We start from the raw sequence: 21,931 nt of genomic DNA on the forward strand, positions 1-21,931 counted from the left end.
ATTCGATTAAGGATGTTTGAAACCAGTTCTGACTTGCTACTGTTCATGGACCCGAAGTGCATGATATAGTGCTGGACTCACAATACAGAACAATATAATGAGAAGGGGGGGCAATCTCAACTGTTGCTGTAAGCAATGGGCAACAAAGGAGTAATGCAAGTACCGTTGCCAGGTTACTTCAGGGCAGGGATAGAATGGGACCCTGGAGGAAAATGGGGGAGGCTCATTGTTTTTCAATTTCAGTCAGGTGGAGGGTTTAGTGTTGTTTAAGTCTAGTCTAGGGGAGGGTCATGTAATTTGCAATTGATGACATTTCTATTTTCCTCAGTGTTTTAGATTGAATTGGTTATTATGCTATATATGTCAGTGAAGTAAAACCAGGAAGAGAGGGGCGGGGGTATGAGAGGTTATGGGTATCATGCCATAGCAAAAAGCATACGCCTGACCTTCTTAGCTTAAGATTTGGAATAAAATAAAATAGATCTGATTATAGCAGCACTTTGGTCCATGATGCTTAATTCTAGCAACAAACTGTTAAATATCTGGGAAAGACATGACTCTGAATGCATATATGTGGATATCTTCGTTAAGATTCTATGACAATCATTGGCTGAGCCACTACCTTCTACAGCCGAGGAGACAAAAAACGTGCTTTGCTTGTAAAGTCATCTTATTCTGTCGCTATCAATTGATTGAGCTATTCCCTTTCTGTAAAATATAAGATGTTTTAACACACAGGTTTTGAGGAAACACTTGTGACCATCTCCCGTTGGGTTATGCCACAGAATAAGAGTAGCTAGCAGTTCCAACTATTTTTAAAAACTGCGTCGGTAGGCCTACTCTATCTGGGGTGGAAAGGAAGGCCTAACTTTTGATAATACCATGCATAATGATTTGAAAGCGGTTTATTTGCAAACAAGACACACTGATTTGGCATTGGAGAAAGATGATAAGATGAATGCATAGGCCTATCTCTCTGTCCATTCTTAGCCTGTAATTTTGGTAATTTGTGTGGTATAAAAAAATATTCTGCTAAGGTCTCTAGCCACGTAAAATGACATAGAAATGCATTCATTTTTTACAGACCCGCAAATACAATGATAGATTCATGCAATGCTTTTATTGTAAAGCAGATATTTCCACCACTATTCTTGTGCGTGGTGCATGGTGGTCTGAGAACCCACAACCTTCTGGCCCGCAGTCCTGTGAGATATCAAAATTCCTGCAAATACTTACAGGGCGAAGAACAATGTCTAAAAGTGCATTGGCCTATCTAAGTTTCTGGTTTGTCCTAGAAGTGAGGGTAAACGGTAGGCATGTTCTCTGCTATTCACTGTATATTTTAATTATTATTTCAGTTATAGGGGAGGGTTTGGTTGTAATATATTTTGCTGAAGGGAGGGCCATCCATTTTCATTTCAGAGAGGTCCGACTTTCTCCAGGTGACTCTAATTATTAATAACATACACTTCCGTAACAAAAAGAACAACGGCAATAGTTTTTCACAGAATAGCTTCAGATGAAGGAGACAACGCACAGGCGCAGAAGACAATACAGGTGAAACTCAAGCATTTCGCGGAACACATGGTAACATCTTAAAATCTGCGTACACAACCGTGAACTTTGATTTGACTTTGAGTGGTTTTTAATCACTGCATCTCAAAAGGCACTGAGAACGTAACGAAATATCTCCATGGAAATGTTGTGAAAAATATACAAGAACAAGTCGGTTTATCTCAGGGAATATTCTCTTCCTTGGAGTCTTATTACTTGTTTGGCTTCAAAGCCTGAGTCCAGAGCAGATATTCAATTGCAGTAACACTCCACTAGGTGTCATCATTGGCATCATTGCCGTGACTCTAACCTTAACTTCAAGTCCACACCCCGGCTCAATTCTAATTCTAACCATAACTTCACCCTGGCCTAACCTGTCGTTCTGGGTGATCCTATTGGTTTGTAATGAATACGTTTCTGATAGGTCCTCCTTGGTAGCCACACATTCATTCAATGTATGATGTATTTGACAAGAGCATCTTCCGCCCAGTTGTCTGAATGTGAAAACACAAGACCTCATTTTAACAAGTTGGCAACTTGAACACTGGCAGCATTCCTCCTGGTCAGACTTTTTAGACGTTTTCTGTCAAAATAGAACTTCAGTTGCAGAATACTTCAGTCTTCAAGTATTTATGGACCTCAGCGCAATGAAAAATGTAACCGTTATTTACTGTACCTCTAACGTAAGTCGAAACTCTTGGCAGTGAGTCTTTCTAGCCTTGCAATTCATATTCTACCAAGGACCTTGTAATTGATATCAAGCAAATTAAACAGGTTGAATAAAGGTGTGATATTGTGCTGAACCAATGTGAAGATCTGATTAGGCTTATATGTTCAGACCTTGGTACTTTGATTTTCTTAATTATTAGCCAAAATATTGAGGCATTGAAAGAGCGTCCTAATGATCTCGTCATTGTTTGTGCGAGTCTGTAAGTTGTTGGTCATATACGTTTGTATATGGAGAGTGCTCTACTTCTCCACACATTTAACTCTATACTCTAACAGCTGCCAAGTCTGGCCAGCCCTTAATCGGATTTACTAGCTCTCAGATCAAAACATGATAAAGAGGAATAAACAGATATTCCTTTTCTCTCTCTGAGTCTTTGAGGAAGTGTTTCGTGTCCCAGACAGACACACAGTCATGATGACCCAGGACACTCACAAGACAATACAAGTAGTACGCTTCTTGGGGCATGGTAATAACATTGACCTTGCATTTTAAAACCAGAAAACATCTCTTTCATCCAGTATCATCATTACAGCATGGAGAACTGAGTTACTCAATTTTGGTTACACCTACTTCAAGTCTGGAGTTGTATCTCACCTGCTGAATACGATTAGCACTCCCATGAAAAAAAGCCTACAGATATTCATAGGACAGCACCATTTTATTTCACGACAAATAATGTATTCTGAGGTAAATGTTACAAAACTCAGTTTTTGACAATACTGTATTGTTGTTTTATTGACATTGATACAGCATGAATTGGAAAACCAATGACGTCATTTAAAATACTCACATAATTGTTATGTTTCTAATATCACTTATGGTCTTCAAGACAATCGAAACAATGAAAATGCACTAGTAGTAGTTTAGGCTAAACAGCTATAATATATCTTGACGCGACGATAACTCATCTGCGCCTCTATCCTTCCATAACTATTGATAATTTAAAATGACTGGTGGATATAACATACAGACTGCTGTGCTTCTTCTACCTGGCATCCCTCAGTGGCGGACATCATGGTGCTGCTGGACATCCTGCTCCTCATCCTCCAGCTCGTCTTCTTCGTACTCGCCAATCTCGTCAGCGGTGGCGTCCTGGTACTGCTGGTACTCAGACACCAGGTCGTTCATGTTGCTCTCAGCTTCTGTAAACTCCATCTCGTCCATACCCTCTCCGGTGTACCAGTGAAGGAAGGCCTTACGGCGAAACATGGCGGTGAACTGCTCAGAGATCCTCCTGAACAGCTCCTGGATGGCCGTGCTGTTGCCGATGAAGGTGGCAGACATCTTGAGGCCGCGGGGCGGGATGTCGCAGACGGCCGTCTTCACGTTGTTGGGGATCCATTCTACGAAGTAGCTGCTGTTCTTGTTCTGCACACTCAGCATCTGCTCGTCCACCTCCTTCATGGACATGCGCCCGCGGAAGATGGCGGCCACGGTGAGGTAGCGGCCGTGGCGAGGGTCGCAGGCGGCCATCATGTTCTTTGCGTCAAACATCTGCTGTGTGAGCTCGGGCACGGAGAGGGCACGGTACTGCTGGCTCCCCCTGCTGGTTAGAGGGGCGAAGCCGGGCATGAAGAAATGCAGGCGGGGGAAGGGCACCATGTTAACAGCCAGCTTGCGGAGGTCAGCGTTAAGCTGACCAGGGAAGCGCAAGCAGGTGGTGACCCCGCTCATGGTGGCCGACACCAGGTGGTTGAGATCTCCGTAGGTGGGCGTGGTGAGTTTGAGGGTACGGAAGCAGATGTCGTAGAGAGCCTCGTTGTCGATGCTGAAGGTCTCATCTGTGTTCTCCACTAGCTGGTGGACTGACAGGGTGGCATTGTAGGGCTCCACCACAGTGTCTGACACCTTGGGTGAGGGCATGACGCTGAAGGTGTTCATGATGCGGTCGGGGTACTCCTCGCGGATCTTGCTGATGAGCAGGGTGCCCATGCCAGAGCCGGTGCCCCCTCCCAGTGAGTGGGTAAGCTGGAAGCCCTGGAGGCAGTCACAGTTCTCAGACTCTTTCCTGACTACGTCCAGGACAGAGTCGACCAGCTCGGCTCCCTCTGTGTAGTGGCCTTTAGCCCAGTTGTTACCAGCTCCACTCTGACCTGAAAGACCCATGGTGAACCTGTGTTAAGAGACATCGCACCATTGTGTGCTAATACACATCTACAGTTGAAGTCAGAAGTTTACTTACCTTAGCCAAATACATTTTTTAAAAACTCAGTTTTTCCACAATTCCTAACATTTAATCCTTTAAAAAAATTCCCCGTCTTAGGTCAGTTAGTTTATTTTTAGAATGTGAAATGTCAGAATAATAGTAGAGAGAATGATTTATTTCAGCTTTTATTTCTTTCATCACATTCCAAGTTGGTCAAAAGTTTACATACACTCAATTAGTATTCTGTAGCATTGCCTTTAAATTGCTTAACTTTGGTCAAATGTTTCAGGTAGCCTTCCACAAGCTTCCCACAATAAGTTGGGTAAATTTTAGCCCATTCCTCCTGACAGAACTGGTGTAACTGAGGCAGGTTTGTAGGCCTCCTTGCTCACACACTTTTTCAGTTCTGCCCACAAATTTTCTATAGGATTGAGGTCAGGGCTTTGTGATGGCCACTCCAATACCTTGACTTTGTTGTCCTTTGTTGTCCATTTTGCCACAACTTTGGAAGTATGCTTGGGGTATATTGTCCACTTGGAAGAACCATTTGCAAACAAGCTTTAACTTCCTGACTGATGTCTTGAGATGTTGCTTCGACATATCCACATGGCATCATGAGAAAGGAAAACTATCTATTTTGTGAAGCGCACCAGTCCCTCCTGCAGCAAAGCACACACACACAACATGATGCTGCCACCCCCGTGCTTCACGGTTGGGATGGTTTTCTTCGGCTTGCAAGCCTCCCCCTTTCCTCTAAACATAACAATGGTCATTATGGCCAAACAGTTCTATTTTGGTTTCATCAGACCAGAGGACATTTCTCCAAACAGTACAATCTTTTTCCCATGTGCAGTTGCAAACCGTAGTCTGGCTTTTTTATGGCGGTTTTGTAGCAGTAGCTTCCTACTTGCTGAGCGGCCTTTCAGGTTATGTCGATATAGGACTCATTTTACTGTTGATAAAGATACTTTTGTACCCGTTTCCTCCAGCATCTTCACAAGGTCCTTTGCTGTTGTTCTGGGATTGATTTGCACTTCTCGCACCAAAGTACGTTCATCTCTAGGAGACAGAACGCGTCTCCTTCCTGAGCAGTATGACGGCTGCGTGGTCCCATGGTGTTTATACTTGCGTACTATTGTTTGTACAGATGAACGTGGTACCTTCGGGCATTTGGAAATTGCTCCCAAGGATGAACCAGACTTGTGGAGGTCTACAATTTTTTTTCTGAGGTCTTGGCTGATTTCTTTGGATTTTCCCATGATGTCAAGCAAAGAGGCACTGAGTTTGAATGTAGGTCTTGAAATACATCCACAGGTACACCTCCAACTGAATCAAATGATGTCAATTAGCCTATCAGAAGCTTCTAAAGCTATGACATCCTTGATGTATGTAAACTTCTGACCCACTGGAATTATGATACAGTGAATTATAAGTGAAATAATCTGTCTGTAAACAAAAATTACTTATGTCATGCACAAAGTAGATGTCCTAACCGACTTGCCAAAACTATAGTTTGTTAACAATTTGTGGAATGGTTGAAAAACACGTTTTAATGACTCCAACCTAAGTGTATGTAATCTTCCGACTTCAACTGTAGCAATACACATCAGTTAGCATGAAAAGTCAGTTAACCAGTTAACAAGCAAATGCACCGGGCATATTATTTGTCAGTTTCCATTGAGAGACAATTCCAGTTTGTTAAGAGTGGACAATAACAGCTTAATTGAGCATGATCAAGAGTACCATTACCATGATCTAAAATATTATAGTGTAGAAGTCGGCATATACAATAGGATGTGGAATGTTGCCTTACTATCCTTTATGCAGTAGAATTGGCAAGGTGTCGTGGGTGGATTTGATTTAACGCTATATCCCCATCTTGATGGGCACTGCAACAGTAGCAGTCTATGCCCTGTTTTCTGCTGCGCCATGCTAGCTGTCTGTGCCTGACACAACCGCTCGACCGACCATTGCATTCCCTTCCTGGTACATTGCTGAGCTGTTGCAGAAAAGTTGCACACTGAACACACCGTCTATCTATGTCAAAGTTAAACTAAGCTTGGCTTCAGAGGAGATGACAATGGATGCTGACACAGACATGCTATGGGTTGAGGATGGAAGTGCTGACAGGACATGATGATGACCCATTGGGCAAGACAGCACAGACAGATCTGGGACCAGGCTGGGCAAGATAGCATAAAACAATCTGGAACCCGGTTGGATAACCACTACTCACCAAAGACAAAGTTGTCTGGTCTGAAGAGCTGGCCGAAGGGCCCTGAGCGGACTGAGTCCATGGTGCCTGGCTCCAGATCCACCAGGATGGCCCGGGGGACAAACTTGTTACCTGTGGGGGAGGAGAGGCAGGGACATCAGGTTTAGGGAGGGAAGGAGGATGGGCTCTCCCTCTCGCTTTCTCTCACTCACTCACTCAGCCTCCCTTGCAGACTGCAGCACAGAAAAACAGCTAGCTCCAGTCCAAGGAGGCTGAGCTAAGCTCATTCAGACCAAGATGGCATCTCCCAGTAGACATGACACATTTTCTCTCTTATCGTCATATCATCTTATCATGCTGCTATGCGCATTTCTCTATGAGTAGATATTCAATCAGATTCATGTTAACAAGAGGTCAATAGTGCTTAGCATTGCACGCACAGGAAATAGGATCGGTGCTAACTACAGGACATGTAGGCTACTATAGGCCCCAGAATCTGCAGTCTGGCTGGTTTGCCATAGGAGACTGACTGTTCCGTATGAGAGAGCGACAGAGACAAAGGTTGGGATTCTGCATGGCCATGACCTTCAAATGCCTGGGCAATAAAAATTAAAAAATCAGACCAACGCAGACAGAAGGCAAGCGTTAGGGTTGGGTTGGTTTTACAGAGACTGCACTCACTGCAGATATATACAAGCCACCCCTCCGCGACGGGCTCTTAAGAGACGGAGAGAGAGCCAGAGAGAGAAAGAGAGGGAGAGAGAGATGATGCTGCAGAGAAAGAGGTGATACAGGGAGAGAAAGAGAGAGACCGGGAGGGGAGAGATTGACAGGTCCCTGCTGCTGTCCTCATTTCCCCTGCCCTGCCACAGGGCCCACTGCACCCAGACAGATATTATGGTCACAATGTCACGTTCTCAATTTAAAATTTGGCCTACAGTGCATGAGTTTGCAAGTCAAAAAAGGTCAGCAATTTTCATCACCAGGGAATATAGTTTTCATTCTGAGTTTATTTAGGGCAAGGCCAAAGCACACAGTGTACAAAACATTAGGAACACCTTCCTAATATTGAGGTGCACCCCCTTTGCCTTAATTAAGAACGTACACAATTTGTTAGGGCATGGACTTTACAAGGTGTCAAAAACATTCCACAGGGATTGCTGGCCCATGTTGACTCTAATGCTTCCCATAGTTGTGTCAAGTTGTCTGGATGTCCTTTGGGTGGTGGACCATTCTTGATACACACATAGGAAACTGTTGAGCGTGAAAACCCAGCAGCGCTGCCGTTTTTGACACACTCAAATGAGTGCGCCTGGCACCTACTACCATATCAAAAAGCACTTCAATATTCAAAGGCACTTAAATATGTTGTCTTGCTCATTCACCCTTTGAAAGGCACACACACACACACACACACAATCAATGTCTCAACTGTCTCAAGACTTAAAAATCATTCTTTAACTTGTCTCCTCCTGTTCATCTACACCGATTGACGTGGATTTAACAAGTGACTTAAATAAGGGATCACAGCTTTCACCTTGTCAGTCATGGAAAGAGCTGGTGCTTTAATGTTTTCTACACTCAGTTTATGGTTGATTATTTTCCTAGACCTGTTGTTTAGATGCATGCAGAGATTACTTAAAGACCAATCTAGATAGTAAATTGAGATGTATTTACCTGATGCTTCATTGTAGTACACGTTAATCCTCTCCAGCTGCAGGTCACTGTCACCTTGGTAACTGCCGGTGGGGTCGATGCCATGTTCGTCACTTATCACCTCCCAGAACTAAAAATGGGACAGAGAATAGGTCATGCAAACGTGATGCTTCATAGTTTGACCTAAGAGATCTGGCTATAACCTGATCAAGACATGGAAAAGTACTGGACGGCCGTTGTGCGTAGTCTATCGCTATGGCGCAGCTCCTTTTGGCGACAGCATGACGCGCCAGCCCCGCAGGTGCGCGACACCACTGCAGACCCTTTGGCTCCTAGCCCAAGTCCAAAAGCAACACACCCATAATCAACCTAATGTCATCTTATAGTTGTGAATAAATGAAACACTAATTTCCACGAGACATTCGTCCAAAAACATGACCCCAAAATACTGGATGGCTGATTTTGTTCTCTTGAAAAATGTAGTGCGATTCATGTTGGGACAAAATTGTAAACATCTAACAAAAAAAAGGATTGCTCTATAATAACCTCTGCGTCTTGACAAATATACACATAACACCTACCTTCGCACCAATCTGGTTTCCACATTGCCCGGCCTGGATATGAACAATCTCCCTCATGATGATGCCTTTTGGGTGCACGCAGATAGCAGCCTTTTGTCTCAACTAACAACAGTGCCCTCAACCTGGTTGCGACCACTGTGTTTCTCGCCTCTCAGCAGTTGTTACATTCTTATGGCGATCGGTAAACCAAGGGAGACTCATCATGTTGATGCTGATTGGGTGACGTCACACCTGTGCTTCATCCCAAATGTGTGCACCAGCCTATCAGCGGGCACCGGTTTGATGCAGTGGACGGGATGAGGATCCTGCTGCATCACTCTCCATGACATCACCCTGTCCCGGGCCAAAATGCGGGTTGTTGCCAAGCACTTTTAATCTAATACGTGGCGCATAGGCCTAGCTGTTAGTTTACAAGTTAAGGAAATACAGCCTAATTGTCGATAAATACGCCCCCTTTCAATATAACCAAGGCATCGGCCATGTACCTCGCAGTCCTGAATCTGCTTCAGGTGTAGCCTATATTTTGTCCAATAGAGGTCAGTTTGGAGCTTTGCAACTATACCGTCCACAATGTTCCCATCAAAGACAGGTTACTTATTTGTTCTTATTAATCACTTGTTTATCAGAGACAGGAAAAGCCTTCACCTGGGAACACGTTCGCCATGTATTGCTTTATTGTATGACATCATACAACAGGAAGTGGTTAAAATCAGAGTATTCCAAGCTGAAAAATCTATTGGCAGCATGAGTGAGTTATTTTGGTTAGCTAGTATATGGCCTTAAAAGATCAAATCAAATTTGATTGCTGACATAAAAAATGTGTATCAGATGTTGTGGGTGTAGTGAAGTGCTAATCAAGATAACTAAATTACTGAATCATATTTAGGGGATGACTTTCCAGCACAGCAGTACACCAACATGAATCCACAATTCATTAAGATTGTGAATATTGACAACTGATCCATTACATACAGAATTGACACCCTTTATGCCCTTGTCATTATCTTGGGTTAGAGAGGACATCAAGTGAAAAACAACAAAAAAAACAAGAACCTTGCACAAAAACACCTCAAGATTCAAGAGGTGGCTTGAAAATTGTCTGCAGACCAATTAACTCAACCAAGACCCATAATGCATCATTGATCAATAAATAGTGAAGTTTATTACGACACGTATGGCTTATATACAAATGCATTATTCAAGTTAAAACAAAGGGAAAATTAAACTGGTAAAATCCATGTTTTTACATTCATTAATTCATTCAAACCATGTAAAAACAGAAACTGTTATATCAGGATTATTTCTCATTTCCGCAACATAGTTTGGCTGCAGTGGGGACAATTTAGGATGAGGGGAGCCATTTGATCAGTTGAGAACCATTTCCAGACCACTGTATCACAGCACAACCTATCAATGCACAGCAAATCAAAGTTAGTTTACATATCAGTCTGCATTTTCTTTACCACTGTATACTCAATGTATTATAATGTCCATCTACTTGTACCGTTTTAGTGTAGCCACTTTCCAAGCCATCACCCCACTCTACCCATAGAAATAGAATGTCATACTTCTGACCAAGCATACGTCGCTGGTGAGGACGATGCTGTCACATATGACATCGGAGACTGTAATGTAAGGTTGTAATGTGTTGTATTGTGACATTTTAAGACAAGAGCGGTTGTAGTTCAATAAATGTGGGGTGAGAAGTATTGCTACAGCTGCAGACAATATACTTAACATTTGTACGATTGACCTCTGTTGTTCCAGTGTCAATAGACTTCTTTCGTGCGTTAGTAACACCGTCCTCACGTCACAGCTAACCAAATGTACTAATCTGACTCGACGGGAGTACAGGAGACATTATGGTTTGAGCCGTGAAGTCTATTAGATGTTAAAAGAAGCTAAGAGGCTCATACAGGGGTGTAATGAAGTTTTACTTGGTTCACATATCCTTTCGCTACCGTGCTTGAATTTTCCAAACAAGGTGTATGTAGTATTAGGAATGAAGACCACAGCAACAAGTATATCTTCTTTAACAGTGTGCTTATTTACCAGGAAATAACCAGAGAATATACGGAAAGTAGGTCATTACACTTTTAGTATTTACATAGTCATTTTTATATCCACAGAACTACATGACAGTGTGTGTTGTGATGACCACTTTATGATTAGTGTACAGTTGAGTGATCAGTGGCTGCTATTGCATGATATTTTGGTCACCTCTAAAGCCATTGTATTTTCCATTTTAAATAGATATTAAACACACTGTAAAAGACAGGACTCCATGGCATTTGAAAATAACAATATGTCAAAGTTTTTGAAAAGAAAGAAGCTCTACATCACAACAAGTGATGTTGTATTTGTAAAACAGTGGCCTAACAACACAATCTGATGCAATTGCCTAACCAGTGAACTGACAGCCACCATTTTGTTTGCCCGGTAAATGTACTATTGTCAATAGTCAGTCATTCACAGACGTTGGCAAAACATGACGTTGACACTAGACATTTGGGTTTTTCAAAGAAAAAGAAAGCTCTTCATATATTTTTGTTTTAATTAAAATAATCAGAGACAATTGTTGTAGCTTTTCCAATAATGATGACATTTCGCTATCATGTCTGTATTGATTACAATGAAAGTAATTCAAGTAAATGGTAAAGTTTTGAAGTAAAAAAAGAGAAAAAAAAGAGGGATAAGCCTACATTTCAAAACGCAACAGAATTTGAGTCAATATCACAAATATTAATGTTGCATACTTTGGTGAAGTTGAAATATTTCTGGTATATTATTTGGGAAATATACTTCAAATATTTTTACGTCACCAAATATGCTAATTACATGTAGAAAACACACACAAGATGGTGGCAATGACAGATGTATTTGTAATGAAGACAAAATCCTTGTCATTCATGTGTCCATTTCAGAGATAGCTCTTGTGATTTTTTTAGGTAACATTTGAACATCACCTCTTTGTTTCATGGAAAAGTTCACATTTTTGTTTACATGCTCAGTCCCCGTAGCGAAGATTAAAGTGCCACTTACATTCACACAAATAATGTTAACAGTGCCGCCTATCTTTATACACTAAGGACACCCCCGTGAAATAATGGCAATAATTTATTTTTTTGTGATCAAGCGCGACATCAGTAGCACAACAACAAACTACGCAATTTGACCTAGAGTATCACATTAACAAGATCCAATTGCCTACAGTACAATTCATTAACGTTTTTTTAGGAGTGGAAACAAATGTCCCATGAAACATTTGATATAGTCTGTAAATTCTCAAATGTTTCACTTACAGGACCACAACGTCAACAAGCACAACATAGTCCTAAAGGACCAACAGACCTCTCACTTCTACCACGTCACCGGTACAGCTCTCCTTCTCTCGACATAAACAGTCCATAGTCCTAATAAACGTATGAACATGTCTCTTCAGTTCGCAACATTCTCTTTCTCTAGTACCTTCTCAAAGGACTGAAGTCTTCAGATGTTTCGCTTGTCATTTTTTAACTCATTGCATCATACATTAGAACATCTCCAATACTTGGGGCAAAACTTTTATTGCCCTTCTTTTGGTTTTTTCATATTTGGCAAATTGCTCTTTCCCCTACACAGATTCCATTCAGTTTCTGACAACAAAAACAATTGGGTGACTCTAAATTCAGTTTAGATATCTGGCACTGTTGACATTCAAAATTCTGCATTGTATTCTTAAAGTCTTTTTTTTCTACATAAGGCAAATGTACATCAAACACATTGGGTGTACATCTAAGTCTGCAATTGAGGCAAATGTACAGTCAAATGGTTTTTAGTGGTATGTATAGCATCTCCAACTAAGCATTGGGATAAAGTGTCAGAGGAAGTCAAAGGGAGTTTTGGCTGGCAGTATCTCAGTCATAAACTATGTAAAACGCTGATGATGTCAGTTATTTACAGTTCCGCACTGTGGCAGAGTAACCACTCATTACTGTCACCGCAGCACAATCCCCCCTGTCCTGTTTTCTGGCTGTTCCCAGTAAAAGGTGTCAGAGATACACTCGTCCCCATATCAAGCTGTTCCTTCTCCTGTCGGTCACTGGCATTCTCCCTACAGAGCAGCCAAAATGTCTGAGGCCTGATCAGCCAGTTAGTGACTCCATACATGTGACCTGGATGTCCAGGACTTCTTCCTCCACGAGGGAGTGGCACACCTTGTTCCAGAGGTAGAGCCTTGGATCATGACGACACCACCCCGTTGATGACACAGTTTTCTGAGATAGTACAGTCCATTATAGGGAGGATTCCCGAGTCTATGGGGGAGGAGATGGTACAGTCCATTATTGTGGAAGCGGTGGCCGCCTCTGTGGTCTCAGAGTCTGTTACGTTGGGGTGCTGAGAGTCTATGACAAGCGGAATGGTAGAGTCCAATGAAAGGGGTTGAACAATTTCTGTGATGGGGTGAGAGGTAGAGTTCACAGTGGGGCTGTGAACAGTGTCCATGACAGGGGGAATGGAAGAGTCCACTGTTGTGGGGATATGACCTGAGTCATTGGGTGGTGGTGGTAGTGGGCAGATGGGGGGATGAACAGGGGAATGAGCTACGACAGGATACGTGGGAGAAACAATAACATTATTAACACATGGGGATGAAGAGTCCAACTCCGGAGTATGGACAGAGTCTATGAGAAGGGGAATGGTACAGTCTGATGTAGGGGGAGGAGGAGCGGGGAGTTTGTCATCTAGAGAGTATATGATCGGGTCTGTGGTTATGTGGTCAGCAGAATCAATAGGAGTCGTACAGTCCGCAATGGTGGGAGGGAGAAAAATGTCACTGATGACAGGACCAGGGGAGGGTGTTGGAGAGGGGGGTAGAAGGTCAAGTACAGGAGGAGTGGCAGAGTCTAATGTAGGGGTGGTTACTTTGACAGGGGGAGTGGTAGAGTCCAATGTAGAGGTGGTTTCTATGACAGGGGGAGAGTCCAATGTGGAGGTAGGGGGAGTTTCAATTACTTCTGGAGCATCCAATGAAGTGGGGGTGGATTCTATAACAGGTGGAGTGGAAGGATCCACTACGGAACTAGGAGTGGAAGGGTACAATGCGGAGGTAGGGGTTGAATCAAGTACTGGCGGAATGGTTGATTCCAATAAAGAGATGGGAAGAGTTTCAGTGACAGGGGAAATGGTGTTGACCAAGATGGATGTATGGGTATCTTCTGTGAGGGGGTCAGTGGTAATGTCTTTAGTAGGGGAGGGAGCCGTCTCATCATCAACATTGAAAGTGGATGAAGGGGCAACAGAATTAATGAGGGGTATATCAGTGGAGTCTTCAGCGGATTTGCCATCAGACTCATGCTGGTGTGACATTAACGTCCTAGCGGAGGGCGGCGTAATATCAATAACCGATGGTGCTGCACGGTCAACAGCGGAGGACGCCGTGAAGTCCATTGTGGAGACGGCGGTGGCGGCCGCCTCGTGCAGCGGCGTGTCATGGACCCGGGTGTAGTCCCTGTTGCTCTCCACCTGGGCCAGGAGGAGGCGCTGTTCGCCAGGCCTCCTGGGGGGCAGCAGGGGCTGGCGGGTGTAACACTCCCCGTCGGCCAGGGTCTCGGGCAGGGGCTGGTAGCGCGTCTCCGGGAGGAGGAGAATGCAGATGATGCAGATGAGGGTGCAACAGGCGAAGATGATGTGGTGAAGGAAGTAGCCCTTCTGGTTGTGGAGTTCCATGATGGGGGCGGTCAGCATGCCGAAGCCAGCGCTGGCGAGCACCAGGCCCAGACCCCCACCCCTACGGAGAGAGACAAGACCATCAGTTAGGAAGTCACTATCTCTGAAGAACATGACTACACCCGATCCCAAACCAACCTCCAAGCCCCACCGTCTTTAAACCATGTCCATCCTGTAGAAAAGGTGTGCCCTGAAACCTCTGCCATTTCCAGTGCAATGATCTACTTTGTTACATTCCAAGTCCATTCCATTTCAATGCTTTATTTTATATTTCACATTCAATAGCACACTCCGGCCCCTACTATTCTCATTTCCTTATGCAGACACACGTGGTCTGTGTTATTGACATGTCCTTGCCATTTTACACCCACAGCAGCAGAGACTGCTACAATACCATGTAACAGCATCCTGCCAAGGCAATACCCTCATTTCTCTCCTGTCTGCTCTGTGACTGGCCACCAGGTGGCGATCCACAGTCACTCTTCAGGCAGCACAGTGCACCATACCTTACATAACACTAACATCATCATGATGATGATCCAAAGCTGTGTCAGTTTGTCAAGTGAGGGAAAGGCTAATTCAAAACCAGGCTGATCTGTGAAAGAGACCTCGGTCTCGGCATGACTCCCTGTCAAAATAAAAGGTTAAATAAATGAATAATCATATTTAAAAAATATGGATATTGAACAACACCTTTATTATGGTTGTGCATATAACAAGAGATCCATGATCACACACTCATTTTAAGTGCTTATAGCAGGGTAGTAATATTCTGGTGATATCCTGGCAGGTCAGAGACACTGAATCATGAACCTCTATTGAGATCAAAGACTGTGACTACATTCCATTATGATAGTGCGCATCATAAAACAGGGTATTTTCCCTTCACACTACATGACGACAGCAACCTTCAAACTCCACACCTCTTTATCTTTCTCCAATTCCAGATGTGTATACGGTATGTTTTTCATAGCTTGACAGAGTGAATGTTCTGTAAAATGTTATAAAATTAACCAGACACTTGACCCGACCCATCTGAATAAAAAGGGGAAGAAAATGGAACCCCGTTTTTGATTTCCATGAAGCTTTCTCCTCCTCCCTGGCCTGCACATATCCTGACTGACAGCCCCCTCTGAAACCTATCCCTCCCTTCTCCCTCGGCCCCTCTCTGTGGTACGCTCCAGTGGTCCGTTCCCAGCGCGTGGGTGGGCTTACCTGATGACAGTGGGCGTGATCTCAGCGCAGAAGAAGATGCTCAAGTTGCTGACAGCGTGGGAGGAGAACATACCGATGATGGAGAAGGCGATGGAGAAGTTCTTATTCAGCGTATCCGAGCGCTCTGTACAGACAGACGGCAACATACGAGTCAGCCATTAAACACGACTCCGTATTAAGTTGAGATTTGTGTATCCGAGTACTCTGCATAGCAAGAAAGCAAACATAACAATTACCCAGCCAGCATACAGAGATAAATTCTAATGTACTGTAGAAAAGGGGAGATTAACTCAAAAAGAAAAATACTATATCTAACCCTGAATGAATTCTCATATTAGAAGGCTCAGTGCACTGATGAACAGTATCTAATACATTCTCAAAGAGCAGGTTGTTATTAAAGTAGTAAGATGATCCTATTAAAATGTACTCAGACTGTTACATAATTCCCATGAGTCTGTGTTGTTGAGCATCCTGTATGTTGTCCATCACCCTGACCATGTTATCCATTTAACTAAACTAGCCATGAAGGATTACCCTGACGTTGATCTGTCTGATCCTCAGCTAAACAGCAGCAAAACAATCCTAGAACTAACTCACACGGTGCTGCTGAACGAGACCTGTTCAAAATTGACAGACGATCATCTGAAAGTGGTCTCAGTATCAGTTTGTTGCTGAACGAGACATGTTTGAAGTTGCCAGAAGAGCATCTGAAACTGGTCTCGGATGAGTTTGTTGCTGAATGAGACATGTTTAAGTTGCCCTAAGCGGATAATCTGAGTCAGAACTCAGATCAGTTTGCTGCTCCTCTCTAATCCTCTGGCTGTCAGACAACAGGCAAAGCTAGTTCTGCTGCCAGGTGGAGGACTAGGGATGGAGAGATCGGAAAGAGAGGAGCTAGATAAACACACAGGGGAAGAAGAGGGCTAGAGGCTACTTAGGTTAGCTAGGGTCAATGAGACAGAGCCAAACAGAGAGGATCATCAGAACAAAGCAAGGATCGGGAAGTGAAACAGACAGGAAGACTTCTAATAGTTGCAAGAAGTTACATGAAGAACAGGCAAGATTTAAAAAAAAAAGTTATGAACGATGGCGATAAAACCATATAACGTACTATAATACCATGCAGTAGTGTGGTTATTACACATTCAACGTCAGGTTTATTTGTTATAATGGACTGTAGTACTACTGAGTTGCATGACTAGCCTACTGCTGGTTCCATGTGTTAGCTGTAATGTTTCACTGTGAAGGACAAGCAGGCTGGATCTGAACGTGTGTTTATGCAGTAAATAGAATGCAGATAGCTTGTCCTTGAGAGATGTATTCATTCCTCGATGCCTACGGGCGTTCTGAGCCCCATGGTGCCTGTGTTTGAACTGTCACTCAGTCGGCAAACAGAAACGACACGCCATGGTTTGCGCTAACGGGATCTGACTGAACTCTGCAATGAGTTTGAGTTTGTTGTTCTTAGGGAGTGGGTGGGAGAGTGGGAGTGATTGGGAGAAGGGGAGAGATACGACAAGTCACAGTATTTAGGTCGCAGTGATGGTGAAATACCAACCTTTGCTTTAAACCCCCTCTATTGCACAACAAAACACACTGCAAAGCACCCTCGTCTTTCTGCTACTATGTTGGAACACTGACATTTTCTTAGTGTCCTCCAATCTTACACAAATGTCAGAGTTCCTCCAGTCATTGTCTAATCACATCAAAGAAATCACGTTAAGACATCTGCAGCCAGCCAGCGACCTTAATGTGTTTCTAACAGCTTGAACACACATTTAAGACAGTAGATTGGTTATCCATTTATTGTGGAATTCTCTCATCTGCCTAGGACCTTGTTGTTTTTAAATCGAGCAGTTGCAATATTTCCAGTAAGCGGATTATAAAATGGAGTAAACAGTTAAGATCCAGAATGATGGGCTATTGATTAGTTAAGAGTCTAGGGTAGAGCAACTGCAACCAGGGTAATACGAGTTCCCACAAGAATGAAGGAGAGAAATCGATGGTTGTACTGTACCTATATTCAGATGTACACTGTATTTCCCCAGTACTATAGGAGCCACAGGGAGAGAGAGGAAAACAGAAACAGGTTAATATGTAGTCAAATGATCACACACACACACACAGGTTACACCATAGCAATAACAAGACAATATATGTTTTCTGTTTGAACGATCTCAAGGTGTATTTTGTAGGTCTCGGTTAAATATATGTTCCCTTAACATTTGTGACTCTTTAAAAAAACGGACTAGGTACTGTCAGATTTCGGACAACATCCGTCCTTGTTACACAGCAAAGAGGCCACCTCCCACAGACCTACATTCAAACATCATCAAAACAACTATACAGTAGCTAACTATAAAGACTATTTCACCTCCACCCCCAGGAGGTCAGGGCCCCCTGAGCACATGACCTGCGTGCTCGGCCGTCGGTAATTTGGTGATGATTCGGCCTACCAGCTGGCTAGACTACCTTACCTAGCAATGTTAGCTGACACTGGCTAATTGATTGCCTGACATAAGAGGAAAACTACTGATGCACTACCAAAGTTTCAAAATGTGGGTTCTACTTTTCAACTCAACAGAAAAAAAATATGTATTTTTGGTCAGGGGCCCCCTAGTGGCCACGGGGCCCTACACGCAGTGCATCGTTGGCGTATAGGATGAGGCAGCTGTGTGTGTGTGCACTATACCATTGCGTATTATACTGTAGGCTACTCACAGTTGAGCAGGCCTAGCTGCAGCAGTGATGCCAGTGCAGTGATTATCATGAACATGAGCAGGCCACCCCTCCTCCCCATCAGGGACACTGCCGGGCACAGTGCAATGCATGATGCCACTGCAATGCCCGCCATGGTGTAGTAGTCAGCGTAGAAGTTGTGGAACATGGTGGACTCGTGGGTCTCGTGGTGGTCCATCATACTGCGGGCAAAGCAGTGGTGGATCCCATAGCCCGTCAGTCTGGATATAGCGAGAGAGAGAGCGAGAGAAAAGGGTATCAAGAAAGAGAAATAACGAAAACAGGGATAATGGGTGTGTGGTAGTGCAAGAGAGGGAGAAAGAAGTAAGGAGATGAGTGTACAGAGGACAGAGAGAAAGAGGGATATTGGGATAGAGGACAAAGAAAGACCATATGAGTTCAGACAGAGAGTTCAGAAGAAAAAGAGAGGAAAGTGTATTTCTATGAAACAAAACTAAAAACACACAAACCCTCTTGCTCGTCTCCAGTTCTCTTATAAGAACACAGCTCATGAAAAATGTATGGTCAGACTACAGCCAGGGACACTGTGCACTGAAATAGCCTGGGGTGTGTCTAAGTCTGCTGTCTACAAATGACAGGGTTACGTGAGTGAGGAGAGGTGAAGCTCGTTCTGAAAGCCAAAGGACAGAAAAACCGGCGGACAGACAAATGGACAGAGGCAGGACTGCAAACAGCACAGAGACAGGAAGACAGAGGGATGGACAGACAGACAGGCCTGCTAAAAGCAGACGGCCACTGCATCGAGCTGACAGGTCAATTGGCCCATAATCACGGCACACTGGTTTATAGGTAGTTTCAGGAGCCAATGCTAACGAGTGTTACCACAATGACTGGAAGTCTACAGGAACAGCCAGCATGCTAGCTGTTATGCTAGCTGTTCCCATAGACTTCCAGTCATTGCGCTATAGCAATTGAGCAAATGGATGTGAGAAACTTCCTTCAAACTGAATGCAGAGACAAACATGTTATCCACAAGTTCATCTGACTCTGGGGAAGTAGACAAAGGGCCTCATTGCCAAAATCCAGAAGTATCGCTTAAACACCCAGAGTCGTCTGACTGGCAGCTGCATCATGGACACACGCACACAATACTACATAAACTCACACGGGAACACAAACACACACAAACAAAGATTCTTACGAGTTCACGCAGAGGACCACAATGTTTTTCCACAGGTTCCTTGTCCCCACCATCTTCACAATACATGTCTTTTTGGGCTTCTTCTGAAGAGCTTTCTGCAACTCTGAAACAACGTAGAGAAATCAGGTAAATATGACCACAATGCACTCATCTACAGGCTGTACACAGCCAACGAAAGGGCTTCATCTGAGGATACGAGACTAAGGACTAAGAGACAAAGGACACCTTCAGCTGCAAACTGTGATTCATACCAAGACATTTCATCACTTATCTCTGTTAGAAAACAGGAATGACAGGGGGAAAGAGTGAGTGGGGAGGAACAAGTGAATGAATGAATGAACAATTGAAAGAGGAATGTTTTCAGAAGACAATGCCCCAGGACAGCGCAGATCATAGCATGGATGTTTGGAAGTACGAGGTGTTGCTATGAAAACAAACCTCCGCTTTGTGAGGGGCAACATTACACGTTTTTACTCAAAGTTGCTCTCTATACAATCATGGAGCTCTGAAGTCATCTTCTGGCCTAGCGGCATAGCCATAATCCCTTGCATAAAATTGGCCCACAAACGGCAGGCCCTTTTCAGGGGTTAGTTATGTTACATTCAGTAGGCTACATAATGGGTGTGTTATCTAATCTTTATTTGGACAGGGAAGATATGACACCTAGGTCTCCTTTCGAAATGCGCCCTGTATAATAGAATATAAAACATACCGTACCGGTCAAAAGTTTGGACACACCTACTCATTCAAGGTTTTTCTTTAACTATTTTCTACATCATAGAAATAAATAACATATGGAATCATGTAGTAACCAACAAAAGTGTTCAATCAAAATATATTTTATATTTAAGATTCTTCCAAAGTAGCCACCCTTTACCTTGGTGACAGCTTTGCACACTCTTGACTTTCTCTTAACCAGCTTCATGAGGTAGTCACCTGGAATGCATTTCAATTAACAGAAGTTCCTTGTTAAAAGTTAATTTGTGGAATTTCTTTCCTTCCAAATGCATTTGAGCCAATCGGTTGTGTTGTGACAAGGTACGGTTGGTATACAGAAGAAAGCCCTATTTGGTAAAAGACCAAGTCCATATTATGGCAAGAACAGCTCAAATAAAAGTGAAGAGAAACAACAGTATCAATACCTTAAGACATGGAGGTCAGTCAACCTGTAAAAATGTTTAAGAACTTTGAACGTTTCTTCGAGTGCAGTTGCAAAAACCCTCAAGCGCTATGATGAAACGGGCTCTCATGAGGACCACCACAGGAATGGAAGACCCAGAGCTACCTCTGCTGCAGAGGATACGTTCATTAAAGTTACCAGCCTCAGAAATTGCAGCCCAAATAAATGCTTCAGAGTTCAAGTAAAAGACACATCTCAACATCAACTGTTCAGAGGAGACTGCGTGAATCGGGCCTTAATGGTCAAATTGCTGCAAAGAAACAACTACTAAAGGACACCAATAATAAGAAGAGACATGCTTGGGCCAAGAAACACAAGCAATGGACATTAGACTGTTGGAAATCTGTCCTTTGGTCTGATGAGTCCAAATTTGAGATTTTTGGTTCTAACCACCACCATGTATTTGTGAGACTCACAGTAGGTGAACGGATGGTCTCCGCATGTGGTTCCCACCGTGAAGCATGTAGGAGGTGGTGAGATGGTGGCTACCACAACATTCTGCAGCGATACACCATTCCATCTGGTTTGGGCTTAGTGGGACTATCATTTGTTTTTCAACAGGACAATGATCTGACACACCCCCAGGCTGTGTAAGGGCTATTTGACCAAGAAGGAGAGTGATGAGTGCTGCATCAGATCACCTGGCCTCCACAATCACCCGACCTCAAACCAATTGAGATGGTTTGGGATAAGTTGGACTGCAGAGTCAAGGAAAAGCAGCCAACAAGTGCTCAGCATATGTGGGAACTCCTTCAAGTCTGTTGGAAAAGCATTTCAGATGAAACTGGTTGAGAGAATGCCAAGTGTGTGCAAAGCTTTCACCAAGGCAAAGGCCGGCTACTTTGAAGAATCAAATATATTTTCATTATTACATGATTCCATGTGTTATTTCATAGTTTTCATATGTCTTCACTATTATTCTACCATGTAGACAATCGTAAAAATAAGAGTAGGTGTCCAAACTTTTGACTGGTCCTGTAAATAAATAAATAAATAAATAAATATATAGTACATATAAATAAGTAAACAAATACATAATCAGTG

General features: G+C 43.3%; 2 protein-coding genes across 5 annotated transcripts in view; both read right to left on the bottom strand.

Moving 5' to 3' along the window:
• Window positions 1-2,923: 2,923 nt before the first annotated feature.
• LOC118394761 (tubulin beta-2A chain-like) lies at window positions 2,924-9,083 on the bottom strand. The gene is made up of 4 exons (XM_035788288.2): window positions 8,883-9,083; window positions 8,323-8,431; window positions 6,667-6,777; window positions 2,924-4,377 (listed from the first exon to the last, which is right to left on the bottom strand). Exons 1-4 carry the CDS (start codon window positions 8,937-8,939, stop codon window positions 3,284-3,286), a joined length of 1,371 nt encoding a protein of 456 aa, XP_035644181.1. The 5' UTR covers window positions 8,940-9,083; the 3' UTR covers window positions 2,924-3,283.
• Window positions 9,084-10,016: 933 nt separating this feature from the next.
• The window catches only part of LOC118394762 (solute carrier family 22 member 23-like), a 457,726-nt gene continuing 445,811 nt past the window's right edge, over window positions 10,017-21,931 (bottom strand). For all 4 annotated transcript variants that reach the window (XM_052463844.1, XM_035788289.2, XM_052463846.1 and 1 more), the window contains exons 6-10: window positions 19,708-19,810; window positions 18,528-18,766; window positions 17,824-17,856; window positions 15,807-15,930; window positions 10,017-14,652 (exon numbers count right to left, since the gene is read on the bottom strand). In XM_052463844.1, the coding sequence (XP_052319804.1) occupies window positions 13,104-14,652; window positions 15,807-15,930; window positions 17,824-17,856; window positions 18,528-18,766; window positions 19,708-19,810 (2,048 nt within the window). In that variant the 3' untranslated portion in view covers window positions 10,017-13,103. The remainder of the gene's footprint in view (window positions 14,653-15,806; window positions 15,931-17,823; window positions 17,857-18,527; window positions 18,767-19,707; window positions 19,811-21,931) is intronic.

Source organism: Oncorhynchus keta, chromosome 15 (genome assembly GCF_023373465.1).
Source record: "Oncorhynchus keta strain PuntledgeMale-10-30-2019 chromosome 15, Oket_V2, whole genome shotgun sequence".
NCBI lineage: Eukaryota > Metazoa > Chordata > Actinopteri > Salmoniformes > Salmonidae > Oncorhynchus > Oncorhynchus keta.